The sequence below is a fragment of the Leptosomus discolor genome, chromosome 7, assembly GCF_034619465.1.
Source record: "Leptosomus discolor isolate bLepDis1 chromosome 7, bLepDis1.hap2, whole genome shotgun sequence".
NCBI lineage: Eukaryota > Metazoa > Chordata > Aves > Leptosomiformes > Leptosomidae > Leptosomus > Leptosomus discolor.
The window spans coordinates 38,772,505-38,782,298 of record NC_141397.1 but is presented as its reverse complement, the minus strand read 5'-3'; the positions used below and the strand labels follow the sequence as shown (position 1 = coordinate 38,782,298).

At 43.6% G+C, this 9,794-nt stretch overlaps 1 protein-coding gene across 1 annotated transcript in view; it reads right to left on the bottom strand.

Annotated features, from left to right (window-relative positions):
- Positions 1-303: 303 nt before the first annotated feature.
- Positions 304-9,794, bottom strand: part of UBXN7 (UBX domain protein 7) — a 31,945-nt gene continuing 22,454 nt past the window's right edge. The window contains exon 11 of the mRNA XM_086467916.1: positions 304-6,593. Coding sequence (XP_086324042.1) covers positions 6,432-6,593 — 162 coding nt within the window. The 3' untranslated portion in view covers positions 304-6,431. The remainder of the gene's footprint in view (positions 6,594-9,794) is intronic.

The following is a 9,794-nucleotide window of genomic DNA, read 5'->3' as shown; positions in this document are numbered from 1 at the left end:
ATGGTAAACTTCCCAGGGTCTATGGCATCTGGACCTGTTCTGCCAAGTCAGGATTCACAGACCAGGAGGCAACGGAGAAACAAACGCACTCAATCTGGCAATTTTACTAAACAGTCAGAACCACGCACAAAGGGAACTTGGCTTGATTTTCTTTCTGTCTACCGCAATAACCTTAAGGGAAAAAAAAATAAATCAGAAACTCTCCATATAACGCAGGGACAGACTTTTCATTAGAACCAAAATGACAGCAAAAAAATCCAAACAACCAAAACCCAAACCCAAAACCCAAGAGATGAAGAAAGCTACTGAAAACTGTTTGTTTTATTTCCAGGATCAAATATTACAATAGGACATTTACATATATTTATAAAAAAATGCAGCAGTTGTGTATATAGATCAGAGGTTTCCTTGAGTTTGGTCCCTCCCAGCACAGTGAGCTGAAATCTTCTGAATTAATCCTCTCCCTCCTCCCACATGAAGCTGTCATCACTGAAGAAGTGACTACCATAAAAACCGACACGCAAAGTCCTTATTTTGAAACTTAAATTCAGCAGTTAGAGGAAACGGCCTCATTTTTAAACACCATCTATCCTATAGTCTGGTGTTTCTGATGAGGCACCAGGTCTCTGAGTCGAGTTTTACCCAGACGTTCTTCATATAAATCTGTTCCAATAAAGGAGCACCTCATCCCCCTGCCCCATGTGCTTTTACTCTCTAGCTTTCCATATCTTAAAGTCTCAGCACCATTTAACAAGCAGTTACAAAATTACTTTTCTCTGCAGTGCAGACACTCACAGTAATTAAAGACAGTGACCACATCCCAAATTTCTGCAGTCGGGATAGGATATACCCACGTAAAATGGCAGAAGGTAAAACTGAGGCAAGTTGAGGCACTGATGTTAAGTGCTGCGTTCTCCGATTAAAAACGTGTGTGTGTGTGTGTATATACACATATGGCTATATTTATTGGGAGTGGACAGAGACTAAGCATCTCACAGACAAGAGACTGGAATAAAAGCCATTCTGTACAACGTCACAGAAAGGGTATCCATTAACCTCGCCAGTTCAGGACAGACAGGAGAGTATAACCAAACTGTGGTAAGATCTTGGGCTCGGACAGGGAAAACCTCAACGCGACTGTCTTTGCAGAGCACAAACCAACAGACCTCAACAGCCGGTTGTCAAACTGGTTCAGATCAACTCCAAACATGCAGCTGAGAAGTAAGAAGGGATAACAATTAAGTAATAAAGTCCTGAAATGACACGTCTTCCCATCGATACGGACATTCCCACACCCATCTCTATGTTATCTGGTTCTTCACGTGGTTTAAAAAAAACCAAAAAACAAACCACACCACCACATTTTACGCATCTCTGCAGCATTTGATACCTGACGAAACACAGCCCAAGTGATGCCTTGCCCCCAGAAGAAAATTCCTTTTAGTGTAGCCCTTGTTCACAGGGATTGAAGAGCAACAAGCTCAGCACTCTGGCAAGAACAGACTCAAAAAGTCAGCATCCAGCATCCCAGCTCCTCCCAAGGGGCACATTCTCAGACCTGGCTGACACTAGCTGCCAATGCGAGCTGCAAGCCACACATCAAACAGCAAAGCACACACAATTACATTTTCTAAAAGGCCTATTTTGAGAAATCAGGCCCTTCACCACGAGGTTTATTTACTAAAATATCTAGTAAAACCAACTGCAAGTTTCAGCAAGGGTACAAACCCAGCAGCAGTAACAATGGAAGTTGGTGTAAGCTGGTGCAGACGAGTATATAAATTTGGCAATCTTTAAAACTAAATGCATCTGTGAAAGTAGTGGAGCATGTGGAACACAAGCTGTTTGCGGCAGCGAACAGTGGATGTGCTTTATGGACCAGAGGTGTTATTCCCCTGTACTAGCATGGCAGCAGATCTAGGGAGCTCTGGAAAGTATGCTGATGCAAAACTGCTGTTTAATTCTACTTAGGAACAATGGCACCTTTGGGTGCCTTTTTACAGACAACTATATTTTACAAGGCTATTAAGCACACACGTGCACATTCTTTCAGTACTGATGTTGTCAACTTATCTGCTTTATCAGGAAGGGCAACATACTTCAGTCCATGAACGTCAGAAATGTAAAAATTGCAGACCTTAATTCAAAGCCTAACAAAAATAGCAAGTATGCCCAGAATCGCTTGGCACAGTCTTTATCTGCCCTTTTTAGGGCAGCAGGGAACGTTGTGAGGTTGAAGCTGCTCTATCAGCTTGACTTAGAGCATATATCATCAAGAAAGATCTGAAATCCTTCTCCAGGTCTCTGAAGGATCACAAGTGGGAAGCCAATGGTAAACACGTCAACAGCACCTGGCAGGGAAAGCCAGTGCTCATTTTGCCTTCTGTTTCCGAATGCTGGTTGTGACTGAGACTCTTAGTTGCAATTAGGCATTAAACGTCAAAACAAAGCATTGTTAGAGGAGGAGCACACGCAAAGGAAACTTCTCCACAATCAGCAAGAAGTTACAGCTTGAAACAGAGCTAATGCTCTGCTTAGTTCTCTCCCCAGAAAGACTTCCACTGTGTACATGCACTTCTGCGTCTCCAAAGTCACAGCAGTCCTTGCAATACAACACGCAAGTTATGGCCAAGCAACACCCATAGGAAGCCACAAACCACCGCCTTTGAGGGATTTTTTTGCTTTGTCCTTCATATTTCAACTCCTTATTTTGCAATCCAATTAAGGCATTTTTTCCAACCTTGCCAAAAGCAATCTGAACTCTAGATTTAACATCTAGAAGCAACTGTGACAAAGGCTCTTTAAAACTACAGCCCAGCTAGCTGACACCTTGACTATGCCTGCAACAGCTTGTAGCAACTCGGTTAATGTTTCCAGCCATGTTCCTCACTCCAGCAAAACGATTCCCCCAAAGGGCTTCAACACAAGTGGAGAGCTGAAGAGGTTGCATCCTGGTTGGTGCTGTTTCTTAATAGCTTTCAGCCACCACAGTGCAGCTGGTTGACACGTGAGCTGCAGCACTGGTTGTATTTGGGTGGGGAAGAAAGGGGTAAAAGAGGGGAAAGAAGGGAGATAAGAGCCACGTGCAGGGATGTGTATTTCTTAAAAACTTTTTCTCTGCCACTGCTCACAGACCAAAGCAAAAGAAAACCAAAGCAAAAACACACTGTGCCAGAGAAACAAAACAAAGTCTCATAATTTCTTGGAACAGAACAAACTACTAGGAACTGGGAGAGGGAAGAAAAGTCCCATTTTTAACGTAAACTTTCCATTTCACATTCTTCTTTCCCTGTCAGGTTATGAAAAGATTAGTATTTTTCTAAATAAAACCTCAAGAAAGAAAAAAATTAAGTGAGAGCATAAGCAAGCACTCCTGGTCCCACTACACCAGTAGGCAACACCATCTACCACGCCTGAGAGGCATGTTCCTTGACAGTTTAACAATAAACTCATAGCAGCCAAGTGCAACATTTGCTTCCTCATCAGAGAGGTGACAGAGTGGCTCTTGGCACAACAAAAGCAATGAAACGCTAACCTAGGGCTCCCCATTTTGTTCCTGATAGCAGGATGATGAGCAGAAGGTTACTGCTTTCCTTACGGCTGAGCAGGGAAGAAGGGAGTCGGCTGCCTGCTGCCCTGCGGCTCACACTCTTGGCTCCCAAAGAAGGGGTACGAGAGGAAGGTTTGGCGTGGGATCACACAGTGCGCAATCCTTCCAGCAGCAAAGCTGATGGAAGAAGTCCATGCTCTTGTCTGCAATGCTCTTTCCCCTCTTCCCCACTGCTGACAGAGCTGTTAGTTATTTTATATCCTTTGCCGTATCACAGACTAGCCCCATGTATATTAGTACAACCTGGAGGGGCAGGGGGGAAGGAGAGAAGCTACCAATGAAACAGACCGAAGACTGGAAAGGTAGAGTCAATTTTGTACACTTAACTTAACCTGCTAGAAAAGCTGATGTGGAACAATGTTCCCAGAGTGGATACAAACCCAAGCCTGTCCAAAATGGGCTGGCCCTCCACCAGCAAACACAGCCAACCAGCAACAACTCGGGAGCAATCAGCGGAACCACAAAGGCGCCCTGCCTTATGCTATCAGGAACAAGCAGAAGAGCAGCAAAGGCCAACGTGCTCCCACCCCAGCCTGCCCGAGGGACACAAAGGGACTGTCTATACATGGTGGGTACTGCGTCCTGGTGGCAGCCTGCCTTTATTTTCCTGTGGCTAACCACAGAGGAGGTAATGAGTTTCAAGACGACAAAGGTCAGAGTTCTTTCAAGCAGACAGCTGAAGCGACTTAGGAAAACATTAGACCTACTTGGAAAGGGTTTCCTTCTGTCCCGCTCTCTCATACCTCCAAATTATGAATCTGGATATCCTACAAACACAAAGGATCCTTCAGCTGAGAGGTGCCACCGCTGCTTCACAGGCCAAACACCAACACCCACCCCTCCTCTTCTGGCCTTACAATTCACTTTCCAATGCTGGGAAGCAGCCTCCATGACCGGGTTTCTTTACAAACCAAAAATGACATCTGATGTCACATCAACTATTGGTCAGGAAACCGCAATCAGATTTTGCTCTCCTGTTACCACACCTTGCGGCAGAATGCAAAACAGTTTTTGTGTAGAAGGGAAATAAATTTATACAACTGTGTGATTACACATAAAGCCTCAATTATTATCAGAAAACAGTTGTGAGCTAATATTATCATTGGGAATGCAAGACATTTCCTGTGACTTCCTACATTTCAAGATGCCAAAGTACGCAGGCTAGTACGAAATTAAAGGCAAAAGTATCTCGAAATTTTAGTCTGCAGTAAATTTCTGACCACTAAAGTCTTTTTCTTTAACAAGCATAATCAGCCAACAGGTGCAGAAGAAGTCAGCAGTTATGGAAGGTCTCGCATGCCTTTTTCCTCACTGATGAAGAGCACACTAAAACGAGTTTAGTTGTAAATACACAAATTTGACATCCACCTTGAGGATGGCTGTGTTAGTTAATCTTTATCCCATTGTAATACCTAATGTAACACCAACTGATCAACAGCTCAATGTCTGGAGAAGACATTGGAAAAACAGGGTACTCCACACAGCCCAGTGTGCGCAGAGGATATGGCTGCATGACTTCTGGTGCCAGCTTCCAGCACTGAGAAGAAAGCCTAAATTAAGGCGTAGCTTTCTATACAGCCTTCCACATCTGGAGGTACGTGACAGTAGGTGAACACAAAAATAGAATAAAAAGCAGCCTAGAGCGTTCAAGCCACCAGGCTGTGAAGTCTTTTATAAAGCATTAGTTCATTCCACAGTTTGACAAGGCCGTGTATGTTTTTAATTAACGAAAGAAAACCTGCCTAGGGCTTGCTGTCCTGCTCAATTGCGGTCAGTGCTCTCAAACCCTGGCAAAGCTAGTCACTCCTGGAGAAAACAAAAAAACCCACCCTGCACAGAAAAAAAAAGCCAACTATCAAGTTTTTATGCCAGCTGTTTTCCAGAGAGTCCAAGACCTTTACAGTATCCTGGCACCTCCCACCATTGTTTGCAAAACCCTGAGAGCAAGTCAAAAGGAGACACTCAGGGGATGCTGGGAAGAGAACAAATGGAAACCCCACCTACTTCTACCAAGGAGTCAGTTCTGCTCCAAAGTGGACTTGCAGTTTTCCCTCTAGCCCAAGAAGTCAATCCCACACGGAGTACAGCAGGTTTTTTCTTTTTGGTTGGTTGTTCGGTTTGTTGTTGTTGTTTGGGTTTGGTTTTTTTTGTTTGTTTGTTTGTGTGTTGCTTTTTTTTTTTTTACTACATCGACTGGCAGCATTTAAAGCAGGATGAAAATACGCATGCAAACTAGAAGCCTTTAAATTAAGATGGGGGCCAAGTCTCTCACCACAGCTCAACCCAACTTCTTCCCAAAAAAACCAAGTTTTTGCAAAGCACTAGAAAAGTGAACCCTTGAGAAGGCTGCAAGGTTAATGGAGACCTTTCGTGTAGAGAATTAAAACAAAGGAGAGACTATACTGAACATTACACTGTCTCCATACAGAGAGATGACTCAGTGCCTCACCACACACTATTTTCAAAAATAAATTAAACAAACCAGATTGAAGAACAGCAGCGAGAAGGGTATGTGTATTATGGCCACTCCAAGCCCCAGCATACTGGATACAGAGATCATCATTTTACTTTATTCCATGAAAACAAAGGAAAGATGTTCTTCCCAATGCTCTCTGGAGGGTCCAAGCTGAGGAAGAAAATAAAACTCTGAACACTCTCATTTGGTCACTAGAGCAGAAGGGAAGAAGACAGAGAAGGGCTAGCCAGCTGCCTGCCCGATTTCAGCACTGCAATCCTATGACCCTCCACTGTGTATTTCATGAGTTGGCATCCCAGGCAAAGAGGAAAGGGAAGGAAGGCTGGGAGAACTCAGACCACTGTGCTAATTCCTTTCCTGCACAAAGACAGTCTCTTGAGGACACAAGCCTGCCTCCTGTAACGTGATCTCATAGTCCAGGTGGGAGAGTTTCCTTCTAGGGAAGTTGGTGAGAAGTTCAAAGCGTTCATTGGGGTATCCTTTTGACTGGACGTGTTTCACAAGTGCCTGGAAAGAAAGAAAGGCAAAGTGTGATATAATTCAAAAGAATGTAAAAAAAAATCCCCCATTTTCCTTTTTAAAAAAATGAAGTTTGTAATCACAGACAACAAAGGAAATTTGGAAATTTTGCATATAGTAAGACCTTCTTTTACTTTATTATCTAATTAAGCCCACACATAGCATGAATAATCATAAAAGCTAATTACCAACTGATCCTTTACCTGATTCTTTAAACAGAAGGAAGACATACACAGTAGTTCATTAATTCAAGCGAGCCGAATTCCACATCACACATTCAAGTCACAGTAAAATAAGATTTTAAAAAAAAAAATATATAAATCCTTATGTGTCCCAAAATAGAAGCCCCCTCACTTGTTTATGAGACATTACCCTTACATAAAGCCCAAAAGCCATCAAAGAAACATTTCTGTGAGGTAGCATTGACAAAAATAAATGCAGTATTTTTACTAATTTTTTTTCCCTGCCTTCAAGCAGCATGAGGCTTTGGGGTTGTTTTGATTTGATTTTTAAAGTTCTTTTCAATTCATTGACTTCTCTGCCTACAGTAGCAATTGGGACAGGATACAGAGGGCATTGGGATGAAGGAGCATCAGCCTCACAACCAACAAGCAGATGTATCAGGAAGAGCTAATGTCCACGCTATGATGAGAGCGATTTCCTAAGTTCATCAGGAAACAGCAGATGACAGCGTAAAGTACAAATAGACAGGGACAGAGAAACGGAGATTGGCAGAACAGCTGGGGAACACAGCAATGGGAGCAAGACTCAGCATGAAAAGTCATAGCTTTTATAAGTGGGGGAAAAAAGACAACTAGCATGCAATAAAACAGAAAGTATGACAAAGGGCGACCCAACAATACTGCTCACATAGTTTCGGTGGGCAACTTACGCCAGTAAATTAAGTGGGGTACGCTAGCAGCATTAATCTTTTACTAGTACGCATTCCACTAGCTTCCCCTCTATTTAACTGTCACTGAAGGACAGCAGTGACCCAGCACACAGAAAAAAGTGGTTGCAAACAAGCACTTGGCAGTTACTGCCACAGCTCACAGGCAAGGGGCTCCGGAAATCGCTTGGGCAGCTGTTCATTTTGGTGTGTGTGTTCTGACAGGAAAGCTGTCGGTCCATGAACCAGGATATAGTCTCCCACAACAGCCCACAGTATCTTCCTAATGTTTCAGGGGTATCAATCCAGACGGATCAAGAGGTCAAGGAGCTGCATGAAGAGGTCAGCTTGTTCTGCTGCATCAGGGAAGATGAGCAGGAAGGTAGGACGCTGGCAGTGACACTGCAAGGGCAAGAACTGAGGCCTTGTGGTGACGACAGAATGGAACGACCAGAAGCAAGACACAAAGACAGAAAGGCCAGCAACTTGTAAGATAAGGCACCCTGGAGACCTGTGGCAGCAAAACCGCAGCTCTCCTCTCACTTGGAAAAATAAATTTTTAAAAATCATTTGAAAAACAAATATAAAATCTTTAGCAATAAACGGGAAAGACAACTTCCACTAGAAGACACAACTGAACCGACTGGTCCTACTCAGCAGGGAGCAGTAGCACATGCTGGTGCAGGGGACTCCTTCTGCGGAGGACTGAGGCACCTAGCTGCCGACCTAACTCCGAGTCTCGGAAGCCCGCTGCTTGCCTATTCCAAGATCCAGGATGTCATGGAGAGATTGTCAAAACTCATCAAGAAAGCTCAACTCCTGTCTGCAGTGGGCCCTTGCAGCAGCGATAGGCAACCTGAGCTGCATCAACAAAAGTATGCCCAGCAGACCAAGGGAGGCGATTGCGCCACTCTGTTGGGCCACACTTGGAATACTGTGTTCAGTTTTGGTCTTTGCACATTAAAGAGGGACAAAGAAAAACTGGAGAGGATCCAGTGCAGGGCCATTAAAATGACTACAGTATAGGACATGCCTCGGTATGCACAGAAAGGTTGGAGGACTAGGATTTGTTCAGCGTAGAAAGGAAAAGGCTTGGTGGAAATATCACCACAGTGTTGCAATGTAAAGAAGAAAAAGGCACTTCTTTCAAAGATGCAGGGTGACAACAGACAGAGGTTGCTCCAGGGGAAATTTCATCTGGATATAAGGAAGGAATTCTTTACCACAAGAGAAATTAAACTTTGGAGTAAGTTGCTCAGAGAAGTGGTGGAACATTGTCCCTTGTTGGAATCATTCTAGACCTGGCTTGAGAAGACCCTGGATAACTGCATCTACAGTCAGGCTTTCAACAGAGGGTTAGACCAGATGATCTCCAGGGATCCTTTTCAACCTGGACTTTTCTAAGATTGAAGACTGCAGAACAGCCAGGGAAGTACCCGCAGTACCCTGCACAGGGAAGTACCTGCACAGAGTTTTCTTCTGAATTCATCAAAATCCACACACAAACCTTTGGTATGAGGAGACTGTTGCCCCAACCTCCTCTTTTACCTGGACTGCTCTTCTACAGGCTTTGCAGATCACAGTGCCTGTGTCCAATGAGGAAAGCAAGTAAGTGGGTTTGATTTCTTTTCAGGCCACAAGGATGATTAAAATTCCTCTACAAATCACCATATTTAAAAATTCAGCTAAGTTTACTGCCCACATCTCCCCCCCCGCCCCGCCCCGTTTACAGGCCAGCCTTTCCTGCACACTTTACAACACTTGGTAGACAACAGAAGTTATTCAGGCAACCAGTCAGCAATGCAGATGAAGGGCTGAGCTGATGAACAGAGTGAAGTCAGCCAGCTTAACTGCACACAATGTGCAACTGCTTCTACAAAAAGACAGTGTGGCTTTTTTTTTTTTTTTTTTTTTTGCCTGGGGGAAAGAAAGGAATTAGGGTAATAGTGGAAGCATAAGCACATCCTGGAGATAACAGTGTGTAAAGAAGCCACTCTTGATCAATAACAATGAAATCATTAAAAAAAAAAAGTTTTAAAAACCAGCCAGTGTTGGTGGGAGACCAACCAACATCGTATCACCGGTTAAAAATTCTGTAGTGCAACTGTCTCCTTAAACAATTTTTTTTTTTTTAATAGTTCTGGACAGCTTTAAATTGAAGCAACTAAGAGCTGAAAAGAAAATCAGCGTGGAAAAGGTGCTCACAAAGAAACATCTGAGACTCAATCTTGATCTGACTGAAACGGCTTTAAAAGATCACATGGCTTGAGCACAAAAGCTGCCTGTTCAGCTCTGCAATG